The 13,810-nt window shown below is 42.8% G+C and overlaps 1 protein-coding gene across 2 annotated transcripts; it reads right to left on the reverse strand.

The window, feature by feature from the left end:
- Positions 1-86: 86 nt before the first annotated feature.
- Positions 87-8,857, reverse strand: LOC132462704 (protein-serine O-palmitoleoyltransferase porcupine-like). 2 transcript variants are annotated; one of them, XM_060058406.1, is made up of 13 exons: positions 8,483-8,857; positions 7,735-7,923; positions 7,028-7,220; positions 6,389-6,432; positions 5,760-5,941; positions 5,292-5,422; positions 4,765-4,890; positions 4,326-4,426; positions 3,456-3,532; positions 2,265-2,328; positions 2,044-2,129; positions 1,827-1,934; positions 87-895 (listed from the first exon to the last, which is right to left on the reverse strand). In XM_060058406.1, the coding sequence occupies exons 2-13, from the start codon at positions 7,874-7,876 to the stop codon at positions 794-796; spliced, it is 1,356 nt and encodes a 451-aa protein (XP_059914389.1). In that variant the 5' UTR covers positions 7,877-7,923; positions 8,483-8,857; the 3' UTR covers positions 87-793. The 2 variants fall into 2 exon arrangements, with proteins under 2 accessions (XP_059914389.1, XP_059914395.1); XM_060058412.1 differs by lacking the exon at positions 8,483-8,857 and adding an exon at positions 8,131-8,425.
- Positions 8,858-13,810: the final 4,953 nt, after the last annotated feature.

Consider the following 13,810-nt stretch of genomic DNA (forward strand, 5'->3'; position numbering starts at 1 on the left):
CTTCACCAACAAACCACGGCGAAAAACTGTAAAACCGTCAATCTCATGACAACATGCATTCCGGAATGATGGTCTGTCCACGACGGTATGTATCTGAAAAAGTTGTTTATTATTAAAAAGAAAAAATGTTTTCTTGTCATGCAAGCAATATAAAAAGAAATACATGTATGAATCTACTCATACGTTCGGCCAATATTTTCGTACCGTTTAACAAAAAAAAGGGAGGGATTTAAAACTGAAATACATTTGTTTTTACAACGAAAACATAAATGGGACCCATAGCGAAAATCTAGGAGCTGTAACTGGTTAGCCAAAGTGCACAGGCAGTGATGCTCCAATATGCTGTTTGATACGTCTGGCATCTCAGTAACAATAAGGCACAGTAACAAAAGTACAAAAATATACACGTGTAACACTTAAAAAATTGGTTTTAGTTTGTTTGGCGGCTCATAGAGAAACAAGTGTATTATCTAACTATACCCTACTTGGCAGAATTGTATAGAAATATATATATGTACTGTATACATCATAAAAATACATGTGCCAAATACTTAAGTCTACCACATAATTGTGGATTCATTAACGGCAGCTTTTTTCCTTAGTGAGCAGTTATCTCTAGTTGTAATCGGCACAGTCTAACATTTTGCTCTCCGGTCCCAATAAGGTTTGAACAAACTACTTTACAAACTCCCCTTTTAGTAAGACGGTTCCAGTCCAACATGGAAAACCCTGTACCACGTCGGACGTGATTGGCCGAGTTGAATGTCAATCAGTGTACCGGTCGCTAGGGCCTTCACTTGATGAGGCAGTAGAAGAAAAAGCAGACGCAGACCGCCCAGTGGCTCGCCCAGTTCAGCTCGGACCACCTCCGCAGGGTGTGGCTAGCGAGGTAGCCCTAAAGTAGACAAATAAACGTCACGTTTTCTCAGTCTCAGCACAATACCCAGTTTTAGAAGAACGCATCCTAGTAGTGCTGCACGATTTGGTGAATAAGACATGTTGCGATTATTGTGGACAATATTGCGAATTGCGATGTAATAAACTAATGGTGTCATGAGTCTACTTGCTTGGTTATCAAGGAAAATGTACACAGATTGCTGATCATTTTAAAATGTTTATTTCTCAACTCAAAACATACAAATTTAAACCAGCCTAAAAAAATACAAAAACTTAAAAAATGTGTACAGTACCGTTTTCTAAATACCAATATTTTACAAAATTAAATGAATAATAAAAAAATATATTTTTCAAAATAAAGGCATTTCTGCAGCGCAAACTTGTTAGGTTCTCAATAGTACAACTAAATATACTAAAAACTAAATATTTTATTCAATTAAATCGCAGCCTTTTGCAGTTATACAATTGCAAAGGCTGATGTCGCGATTGCGTTTAGATTAATCATGCAGCCCTAGCATCCAGGCTTTTGTGCTAAAAGTGTTTTTTGTAAGAGTGGAATTTACATCAACCTCAATATTTATTTGTTCATACAATAAATATTGAGGGTGATGGAATTCCAATCTCATCAATATTTATTTGTTCATAAAGATATAGATGACAGCCTCCAACAACTGAATATCGACCCTGGCTAAATTACGTTGTCAGGGTTATTTGGTTGATGCCTAGCTTATTTCTATCTGTATATATTTTTAATATCTTTTATAAAAAATAAATAATCTAAAGCTCCTAAGGTATTCCATTGGTCCAAAATGATCTGGTCTGGGCCGAATGGTTTTATTTTGAATTTAGGAAATAAAACCTGTTCCCCAACTCCTTTCTAACATGATCAGGCTTGACAGTTCCCTGTTCCAGGTGGCAGCGTTTCTTACCTGTTCTATGGCCTGATCGTCCATATCGGCATCGAACATGGATCCCAGGTACGTGAGGTGGAAGATGGCCAGCAGACTGAACAGCACGTTCACCACCATCACCCAGCCCTTCAAAACAAATCAGGGGTATTTGACGAGGCTGCAAGCCGGCCCAAAGGTTCTGTGTTCAAACCCCAATGTCAGCTGTTGACCTGACTGTGGGTAAACATGGCGTTACCTTCTTGTGTCGATGGCTGCAGTCAGCAGTACAGGGCCTGGAGAGGATGCAGGCGCTGAAAACGGCTGCAAGCTTCTTGCGAAGAACTGGCGAGAGTGAAAAAATGATTTACAGTTTACAGGCTTACATTTAGTGACCATAAAATCGACAACACAGCGTATTCATGACGATGAATTTTCGATTCTGAATTTAGAGGCGAGTTGTGAACCTTCTGAACGTACCGTGCTCGATGTAGGTGATGAAGCCCAGGGACAGCAGCACGGCCCCCAGGTGAAAGCTCAGACCCTGGGGAGAAAGAGGCAGGGGGGATCAGGACACATCCAGCCGACATCCAGCGTGGTGGGGCAGAGGAGGATGTTGGACCAATTGGCATCCATCATGTCCAATTCCACTCTTCCTCTCCATGAGATAGTGGCAGCGCAAAACAGTTCCTTTAGTAAGAGACTATCACACCCAGCATGTAAGGAGGAACGTTTCCGAGGGTATTTTATTCTATCTGCCATAAGAATCTATAAAACACATCTGTAATGAAATATTGTGCTGTCAAAAATCACTTCACCTAAATACTGCAATACTTGAATTTAATAATGTGCACCTTCCACTGTACATGTGTGATTACGTGTACATTTATGCCCTTATGGCATGACATTGTAATCACTGTGATTTTTTTATTTTATACATGCATGTATTGCTGGATACTTCATACACTTAATTTTATTATTGCATTTTCTATATTCCATGGGCTGCTGTAACAAGTTAATTTCCCATGTATGGGATGAAATAAAGTTCTTATCTTATATAAATACCATCGCAACACTCCCGCCTTGAGTTTGAGGCTGGAATCAAATCTACCCACTTTTTCTGTTTAAATTCTCGGTTCACAGAGTTTCGAAAAGTGAGACAAACAAAAACACTTTTTTTTTTTTCGTAAATGGAAAGCCGTTTGTAAAAGGAAGAAAATGCACAGGTTTTAAATTGGAACTAAAGGATATGAAATACAGAACGTGAACGAAATAATAAACGGATATTGAACAAGACATTAATGAAAGCGAGAAATTAAGAAGCTGATATTAATTTCCCCGGCCGCAAACCACTCATATTAAAAATGATCCGCCTACACCCAGGGTTAGAGTCAGTTCACACGTTTACTCAATCAATGCCTCGCTAGTCTGCGGTCACTGCCAGCGGCTTAATGACTAAAAAGGTGCCGTATTTCCCATTTCCTTCACAAAGTTGCAACAACAATATACATGCAGTACAGTTAACCATAGAACAACATATATCATAACAGCAATGAAGGTTCTCCCCACACCTACTCATACCGCCCTTGGGTTCCCCCGCCCTGCCTCTAGGTCGGGTGAGCTGCCCTCTCAGTCTGATTCATACCAGGAGGTGGTGGTGGTGGTACTCACATGCAGAAGAGCGCTGGCCGTGTACGTCACCAGGATGGCGGGGAAAGTCCCGAGCTTCACTGCGTTTTTGAATATATCTGTGGATGAAAATACCCCCATGTGAGCTATCTCGCTCGGTGTAAAGCATTTGTACAGGCCCGTCTTACGTCGCTTATGATCATCATAGAATGAGATGGATTCCTCGGTCACCTCTATGCTATTCCAGACTTAATTGCGGTTTTTGTTCTGTTTCTTTTGCATAGCATTTATCAAGTATAATCATAATCTGGACCCAGCAGCCCTACTATGTTCTAGAAGAACTTTTAGGGGGAGACGTCACTAAGCCTGGACGTCACTAAGCCCAGATACTTTGTAACAGAGATATTCATCAGAAGAAGAGTCTTTTCGCGAGTGGATTAAGATTTCAAAACGTAATATGTACTTTTACGATGGTCAGTCTGGCCAGGTGTGGATTTGAAACCTTTACAGACAATTTTTTTTTGCCGTTTGCCAGTGCTGGCCGAGTTTGAGTTCACCAATTGCACGCTTATAGATTCCCGCCTCCAGCTATATAAAACACTACGTTCACCCAGATTTGAGTGTGTCTGCCATTAGATTTAGATAATCAGAGGTCTGTTTTGTGAACCACATTGCTCATAAAGCAACCATATTGAATGCACGATCAAAGCCGTGTGTGTGTGTGTGTGTGTGTGTGTGCATGCCCGTGTGTGTGTGTGTGTGTGTGTGTGTGTGTGTGTGTGTGTGTGTGTGTGTGTGTGTGTGTGTGTGTGTGTGTGTGTGTGTGTGTGTGTGTGTGTGTGTGTGTGTGTGTGTGTGTGTGTGTGTGTGTGTGTGTGTGTGTGTGTGTGTGTGTGTGTGTGTGTGTCTTACAGGTGTTGAGCCAGCGTGACATGGGGATGTTCCAGGACGTCACCACGACAACCATGGACCGGGGAAACTCGACGTTGAGGGGCTTCACCACCGCCATGTCCCTGACATACGCAGACAGGTCATGGATGAGGGAGGTACCCTTACAGCACTAGTAACCAAGAATATTCAAATTGAACATAAATCCATGGTTTTACCAGAAACACATGCAAGCTTAAAGGGAAACAGTAAAATGTTTACCTTCATCTCCCTATCCCTTAAAATCATTTGAAAGACTTTCGCCCAGTTTCGGATTCGGATGCATTAAATTGAACAATTTACCCCATGATCACTGAAGCACCGTGAAACTCTTCCAGCAGCTGAAAACTCCCCCGTTGCTTCCCCTTTGAGGAACCCTACCACCCCCCCACACCTCCTCCAACAGCCCCTGGGCGCTCCTCACCACTTGAGGTGGTCCTTGTCTTCAGAGAAGCCGGCTCCAGACAGCATGGCGAGGCTCTCACTGAGGTGGCCCACGAAGTAGTTACTGAAGTGGAAGGACACCGCGCTCTCGTAGCTGTGGAGCCACCTGCCCAGAGGGGAAAAACACCTCTGCTTTAGATCATCTGGTCCATGACTGGGAACTATGGCACGAACATATCCTAGATACATCATCTGGTCAATGAATAACTCTTAAAATATCAAAGAAAACATCCTTATCTTGCAGGAGCAGACACCAACACATTTGAGTAGAGCCAAAGAAATCAGGTGAACACCTAACATCTTCCCCTCTAAAAGAGCCAAAAAGACTAACACAGACTAACACAGTGTAACACAGAGCCAATGAACAACACGATCCAACACCGGCAGTCCCTACAAGCCCCGACTCAATAAAGCAATAATGGCTGTGTTCGGATACGACCCCTTGCCGAGGGTGTTGCAACACGAGCACCGGAGTTAGGAGAAGGGTGCTTGAAGTGTTCAACCCACTTGCGTGTGACGTCGTTGCCCTCGATGGGGATGAAGAAGGGGAAGAGGTAGGGGGCGATGCAGGTGGACACCACCAGACAGGCCTGGCTCTTGAGGAGGCAGAGGAGACAGCTGCCCAGCCACGACCAGCTCTAGACGGTAAGACGGGATAATTACATCGAAGTTAAACTCCCGTGGTTTTCTGGTTCCTTCCGTGCAATGAGTGAGTGGATTCCACTCATTCGCTTTTGAAAGGGATAATGAGCAGATTGGGTGGGTTCAAAAGAATAGAGATCCGCTTTAAGTACCTAACTTAGGTAAGTAACTAACTTAATATATATACTTACTTATTTTGATAAAGTTTGTTAAGTTACTGCAACTTAATTAACCAAAGCGATCACAATATTTTCCCCATACACTACTTTTTATTTTATAAACGATAAAAAATAAAAAATAAAAAAAAATCGTAAAGAAAATAAAAACACTCACTATCTCCCGACTCTCAATGGCGTTTTTGTAGCCATGGAAACTGATCCAGGGTCCGAAGACGACGGTGCCCACAAAGAGGACGTAGCCCAGGAACTCTGCTAGGGAGGGCAAGGTGGCCACGGCCCCCCGGTCCAGGTCAAAGGCCAGCGAGATGGCCTTCATGGCCACCACCATCTGGGAGCCTGGGGGAGGGAGGACAGTTGGAAGGTGGGCTGTTATAAAAGGGTTCCGTTTTAAACACGGGAGATATGGGTTCCGTTTCTAAATCATGGGTTCCGTTTCTAAATCATGGGTTCCGTTTCTAAATCACGGGAGACGTTGTTAAATCTTGGGATCCATTGTAAAATCTTCAACACTGCAGACCAATGTACCAGAGGTCGAAACACTTTATAACTAATGAGAGTTATTATTACTAGGATCTACAGGTTGAAAAGTGGTCCGTCAATAGATACGCAGTCAAACGATGGACGTTTGTATTTTGGTATTTATCTTGAAACCCATTTTGACAAAATAAGAGGAGTATCAGCATAACCACATAGCAAGACTCCTTCTGGACGTTCCTACTGGGATTAAGAAGGAAAAGTATGCTGAGGGGGAATAAAATAAAAGACTCATCATAATGCACTTGCCTCTCATCTTGTTCCATGTCACAGGGTCAATCAAATGCAATTCCCTGAAAAATAATGGAATAAATGGATAAACAAACGCAAACAAATACTGGATCTATGCCTCTTTAATGTGATGCAGGACTTCAGACACCATTACCAGAATAATCTAGCTGACTTTCTCATTTCAATGAAGCACATTAAGAGGATCAAAGATAAGAAATGTTTTGCACTCAACTGCCGTAGCCCAATGCTGTTGTTGCGACCCAAATCTTTAGAAAAATGTCTATTCATTAAATAATGTTTCATTGTTAATTCATGTTTCAACGCCTTACCATTTCCTTGAGTTAAATTGTTGCAGATTTGTGTCCACTAATGGACCCTCATATACAACAGCCTCATATACAATAGTTGCTATGATCAACCTTAAATTATTCTTTAAGTCAAACAGACAATAAACTCCAAATCTCTTCTTGATTTAGGAAAAAAAATAAACATAGGACCCCCTTCAACCACACACACACACACACACACACACACACACACACACACACACACACACACACACACACACACACACACACACACACACACACACACACACACACACACACACACACACACACACACACACACACACACACACACACACACACTCCTCACCCCATGAGGAGGTAGACGAGGATGGCCCCGGAGAGGAAGGGGCCCCGGCGGCTGGAGCGGGCGCAGAGCCTCAGGACCAGGTAGCAGACAGCCCCCAGCAACAGCACCCACAGCATGTGCACCTCGAAGAACAGGTAGAGGCCGTAGGAGCCCGTCGCCATGGAGACGACGTGCTTCACTAGGGATGGAAGTCCTGGGGTGGCGGAAGGAACGGAGATAAAGGAAAGAAAGAAAATTTAATAAATGTCAAACATAATTTTGAGTCAAAAAAGAAAAATGCTTGCAATGATACTGTTCCGACATTGAATCAATATGACATTAATGGAAGTCACAGATTTTGGATATAAAGTCTGTTTTATATCTATAGTGTACCACGTATATTAAGAAGGGAGGCCTAGTAATAAGTGCTCAGACAACATTTTAAGTTTATTGAAGGGTCATTAGATTCATTGGAGTACATCCATGTTATAACTCAGTGTATCAAAAGGAGGAGAAATTAAAGTTCACTTTATTTTTATCAGCCTAGGCCTGCATCGTGTTAGTGAGCTATGTAGCCTACTCTATCAAAGGCCAATATTCCCAGGCTTCCCTGCGTAGTTCCCGGTCGATGTTGCCTTCTGTCTGATGTAGCTAGAGTACGAGTAAGATTGACTCAAGGATAACTTATCACAACAGTGGATCTCAACAGGGCACCAGCGTCCACTCACGAGTCCTGAAGCAGATCCTGCAGAGCAGACAGAGGAGAAGCAGCTGCCACACCTGGTCCAGGCCCTGCTGCAGGGTGGTGAGGACGCAGTTCTCTGCGAGGTGGAGCCACAGCTCCAGCCGACCTGGGGCTTCCTCCTCCATGGTGTCCCCGCTGAACCGCCGCCGTCAGCACCCGGGGTCCTCGAGCCCTGTCAGGGGAGGCACGGATTGAACAATCACCCACCTACCGCAAAATAAAGTTCAGAGTCTCAAAGCGAAAGTTATGCACTAACCAGGGACAAGATAGAGCGAACGTTAAACTTAATCAAACTAAAGCTAGCATAAAGCACACACACACACACACACACACACACACACACACACACAAGTATTGTGTAACGTGGACCAACGCACACCTGAACTGAACTAAACGCAACACAACACAACACAACCAGCCCTGCTGTTATTGTGTGATGTAGCACGCTAGGGCTAGCTAATTTGAACCCGTTTTCATGGGGTTAACTTTTAAATCCAGCTAACGAGCAACCCATACCACTAACTAACTCACTAACCCAACAGACCACAGGGGGGTTAAGATGGTACGCCAGCGTTGCCTTTAGTCAAACTAACACAAGCTAACCTGGTTAGCTTCATTCATCAAAGTGTGTAGAAGTCTCACACGCACGACCTGACTGCACTGGTCGTGTCCAGCTCCACGACGACATGCAAAAGCCTATTTTAATAACACTTTTCGGTCAGCAAACTTACGACACGGGAAGAAAGCAAGCGCTGTTCGAAAGCAGTTGCAAAGTAGCTTGCGTTGGTCGTCCAAAGCCTCCCCGAGCCCCCCTCGCTATGGTGCAGGAACGCTAGGTGGGTACAGCCGCTCCCCCGGCCCCAAACTCCAGGTGCCTCTAGGTGCATCTCAATATAGTGATCTTCTGCCGAATTCGGTTATTTCTTTATTTTGAACACCCTTCATCTCCGTCGACTGCTGCAGAGGAAGTTAACAACCATCAATTTGCTCCCCCGCAGTAATAAACTCCCAAATTTAAACGGGATGTTGCTAATTTTTCACAGCTGTTATGAATATAATCTATTATTATTTTTAGAACAAACCTTTGCTTCGTGTTGGGGCCTACTAAATTAGATAAGGGAAATATTCAGCAGAACTTATACACATTCTGCTCTGTGTGATATATTCACCTAATAGCCTATTCTGCTCTTTAATATATAAACAAATAGGCCTACAATCATTATTGCAAAATCAGTTATGTCAATATGATAACATCTTAATTCAAAATACAATGTATTACAAATCGTACGAAAGTAGTATATGTATTTGACCGAATACAAGCTTTACATACATTTGAATAACATGTTTTTAAGGCATACATTTGATTAAGAAAACCATGCAGGCTTTTTGACACGAGATGGTTCAAGTTCGAGTCAAATACTGTCAGTTCTATAACAGAGCAAAGGACATCTGTCTTGACAAATACGGTTTTATTAGATTAATGATTTAGTGGTATGATAACTCGTGTCTCTACTGTACCTAAAGCAAACTTCCTGCTCTGATAATAGAAAAAACTAACATAAACCCTGTGCAGGCTTTTTTTATAGAAATATTTTTTTTTTAAATAGTCGTTTACTGCCACCTAGTGGTTTAATTCAATAATTGCAACAGGTTTATAACAAAAAGTTGTTAACTGGGCTTTGAATTTAACAAAAGAAGACACGAGTGTAACAAATGAGATGTCAGGGAAATCTATGTAAAGAGATATTTTTTGTATTGGATATAGACGGCTCTTGGGACAGAGCGCATTACCAGTGGGTTTAAGGCCAGATAACCAGATAACAAATCAGAATCAAATCATGATCATTTGAAAGATGGATATGAAGCGAAAAATTATCAGTTATTATTATTATTATTATAATTATTATTTTTATTATTATTATGTATGATGAATTTTACATCCAGGGTTTCCTCCTTTTATAAGTGGACACGGACAGCAATATATATTAATATATATTAGAAAAAAAATTCTCCCTTTGTTTGCTTTGTGGTCGTCTCAGAGGGTACCATAAAGCCAACCAGATCATCTGAACATGTGGACGTCACTAAGTGTTGATCAGTATTGGCAGGAGCCCCCCCCCCCCCCCCCCCCCGCCCACCCTCCTCCTCCTCACTCCTTGCTCCTCCTTTGTTCTTGTTTATTACTCTCAGGTATCGGCTCTTCAGCCCTTCTGTCACTAAGCCCAGGGCAATCCTCCTCCTCAAGGCTTTCTCATTACTATCTCCATCTCTCTCTCTTCCTGCCTCTCTCCCCCTTTCCTCTCCCCCTTTCTTCCTCCTCTCTCTATTCTACATTTCTTCCTCTTTCTCTTACGCCCCCCCCACCTCCCCCTCTTTCTCTCTCCTCTCTCACACCCTCACTCTCGTTCACCCTCTCCCTCCCCCTCCCCCTCTCTCTCACCCCCCTCCCTCACTATCTCTCTCTCCCTCTGTCTGCCACCCGCTCTGTCACTCTCTCTCTCCCTCTCACTCCGAGAGCATATGCCAGAGGAGCAATAGCCTGCGATCTGCTAATTAGAGACCCCTATTGTGGCGGCTTCGGGGCCCTTTCAGGCCCCCAGCGAGTGAGCCGCGCGTCGTGGGGTAATTGTGTCGCCGGGCAAGGTGATAGAAACTCAGTGGGCTCAGCAGAAGGTTTTTATTGGTTCACTAAGAGGTTGGGGAAGGGTATCGCCAGGGCCCGGAGTTTGTATCCTTTCACACATTTGTTTGTCCCCCCGGATGGCTGTGGCACAGGATCCCAGAGACCCTCTGATTACATCTGTCTGTCTCCAGCCTTCCCCACGCACACAGACACACACACACACACACGCACGCACACACACATACACACACACACACACACACACACACACACACACACACACACACACACCCACGCAGTGCCTAATCTTCCCCCTGCCATCTTGTTAGCAAGACCATGGGCTCTAGATAAGGCTATTATTCCTCTCATTTGATGTGAGTATAACGGGTTGAAATGTGGAGATTTTGGGGGGCTGTTGTCTATCTTAATCTTTCTAGCAAAGATTCTTTATTTCTGTTTTTCTTTGTCTGGATTCTCCGTACACAGATACAATTGGTGATTTTGATTTGACCATGAAAAATTAACAATAAAATATTGCGTCGCTTTTGATTCATGAATTCAGAGTCTAGTTTGGCAGCCCGCACACTATCAAATAAAATGGGCCGATTTTGGGGATTGGGAGCTACAATGACTAATGAGGCCTAAGTCTCTCAATCTGGTGAGCTGCACTATTCAAACACAGCTCAAACTCTGTGAGCTAGAGTTAGTAAATTATTAATATGAATGTAAATACGAATTCATCCTACAGTGAAGTTTGCTTTTGATTAAAAAAATAGCTGTGCCTTACACTACAGGAACAGTTTTAAAGGCTTAAAACAAGCGTACCAAAATTGATAAAAGACCAAAAGTAGAATAATTCATCACTTTCACAGTGATGAATTATTCTACTATAAAACTAAGCTATAATAACTTATTACATTATTATCTATTAGTTTTTATGAATAGAACACTTTTTGAAACAAGGTTACAACGTTATTTTTGTAATATAAAATCACAGCAATAATGAATAAAAGAGCACAAACATGCAGGTCCTAAATAGATTAACAAGAGGTGTGCACACAAGACCAATCGCATTTAAATAGGTAGGATGTCATGAAAGTACTGAATAAATGATACAACCGTTATAAAATTTAAAACAGTTATGATCTTTAATTTCACGGCTGTTCTGGAACATTTAAGAAGTTTTTAAAAAGTTGTTTTTAAGTTGTATAGTGTGAGTTGTACTGCTTTCATCACATTGCCATAAAGCTAACCATTCACTTGTAGGCCTAAGAATCCTGCTCCATTTGAAGGTTACGATACAGAGAGCAGGTGGTTCACATGCAATCTGATAAACAATCAACGCTGTTGCTTTGACAACGCTTAATTGCCTTGTCTCTCTCTGCGTTATCTTGCTCTCTCTCTCTCTCTCTCTCTGTCTCTCGCTTTGGAGGGGGCACACGTGTGATGCATTCAAATCCAGTAAATACCGCAGGAAGTTGCAGCATTGTTTGACTCTGGGGTCACACTAGCACTGCACCTGCTGCTGCTAAGACAAGGGAGGGGCTGGCTAAAGGGGCGGGGCTACAACGTCTACACAGGGCATTAAGCTCCTGGGACTGAAGGAGGAGAGGAGGGGGAGGGGCAGGGTACTGAGGGAGGGTCAAAGGTCAGGCAGGTCAAGAGTGGAGGTCAGGTCAACTGTATTCCAACCTTTCCGGATATCAATCAATTCAATCCAGTGATCGAATCAATTCTCACCGGACGTAAGCTGATAGTTGATAATAGTAGATGGCTGCTAATAGACAGGATGTATAAGATATTCATTGCAGTGTTAACAGTATTGATTTTAAGGCGTGCAAAATTTGCTACTTGAATATACAGCAGAAAGTTTACATTATAAGGTGAAAAGATAATGTCGGTCTACAGTGAGAAATATGTTTTTGTTGATTTTGATTTTGATGTTGTTGTTGCTGTTGTTGTGTTGCTGTTGGTATTTTCTGTTACGTTGTTGTTTGGTCTTGTTCACTTATAATAAAACAAATATTAAAGCCATAAAGACCAACTTTTTAACAACAATGTTGACGTTGTGTTGCCGCCACGTAAGCATAATCTCCAGTAGAGAGCAGAATACAATCCAAAAGTGTCATGTTCTGCTCACATATTATTGTTTATCTTTTCAATTAATACTAATGATATGAATTATAGGCTAAATATAATTAATAAATGAGTAAAACATGAAAAAACGAAATCAAAACATTGAAGAAAAAATTGGGGGAGGGGGGGTAGGTTGTGAAGTCTGTTCATGTTTATATCTTACTTTTGAAAAGTAGGATTTTAACAAGCATTAACTTAATTGATTCCTGCGTTTTATCTTTTGTATGAAGTGCTGACGTTGCTTGTTTCAGCCTCAGATGGCTGACAGCTGCCGGTAATTTCCCCCGATGTTCCTCTAATGAACTAGGGGGAGGGGCTTGCTCTGCATACCGCCCGCCTCATTTGCATACAGATGCCAACTCGGGCCTGCTGCAAGCAGTGAATAACCGGGTGGGTGTTGGGGTATGTGCACGCGTGTGAGAGTGTGTGAGGGTGAGAGAGTGAGTGTGTGTGTGTGTGTGTGTGTGTGTGTGTGTGTGTGTGTGTGTGTGTGTGTGTGTGTGTGTGTGTGCTTGCGTGCGTGTGTGTTTCTCTGTGTGTGTGTCTGCCTGTATCTGTGCCTGTGTGTGTGTGTGTGTGTGTGTGTGTGTGTGTGTGTGTGTGTGTGTGTGTGTGTGTTTGTGTGTGTGTGTGTCTGTGTGTCTGTGTGTCTGTGTCTGTATGTTTGTCCGTCTCTCTGTCTGTCTGTATCTCTGTCTGTATGTGTGTGTGTTTTTGTGTGTATGTGTGCGTGGGTATGTGTAACTGTGTGTCTGTGTGTGTATTTGTGTGTGTGAGTGTGTGCGTGTGTGTGCGTGTGTGTGTATCTGTGTCCATGTGTGGGTGTGTGTGTGTGTTTGTGTGTTTGTGTGTGTGTGTCTGTGTGTGTGTGTGTGTGTGTGTCTACGTGTGTGCGTGTGTGTATCTGTGTCCATGTGTGGGTGTGTGTGTAGCGACACAGGGTGATCACCAGTGCGTGGGTGTCAGACAGAGAGGGGTGCAGTAGGTTCACCTCTAATGACGGAGAAGGGCGTTAATTCACACTCTGCGTCGGGTGCAGAGATGTCAATTAAATATGAACCGCTCTTCATTCCTCCCCCACTCAGAGAACTCATCGCTGAGTGGTGGCTGGACTGGACTGAATAACTTTACCTTTCATAGCTTCATGCCATTAGCATACTGCAAGGAAAGTTGCCACATTGCGATAAAGGTTAAATCTGCATTGTGTGTCTTTTTCACTGCACTCACTTTTTTTTCTTTTCTTTTTTGCTCCAGAGATAATTATTAAGGGTTGAATCGTCATTGGATGGGTTTAATTTAA

Source organism: Gadus macrocephalus, chromosome 1 (assembly GCF_031168955.1).
Source record: "Gadus macrocephalus chromosome 1, ASM3116895v1".
NCBI lineage: Eukaryota > Metazoa > Chordata > Actinopteri > Gadiformes > Gadidae > Gadus > Gadus macrocephalus.

Coding starts and splice junctions, on each gene's coding strand:
- LOC132462704 (XM_060058406.1), bottom strand. CDS start 7,876: ATGGAGGAGGAAGCCCCAGGTCGGCTGGAGCTGTGGCTCCACCTCGCA. Junction 5,942..6,388: donor GACATGGAACAAGATGAGAG/GCAAGTGCATTA, acceptor TCCCTCCCCCAG/GCTCCCAGATGGTGGTGGCC. Junction 1,935..2,043: donor GCAGCCATCGACACAAGAAG/GTAACGCCATGT, acceptor TTTGTTTTGAAG/GGCTGGGTGATGGTGGTGAA.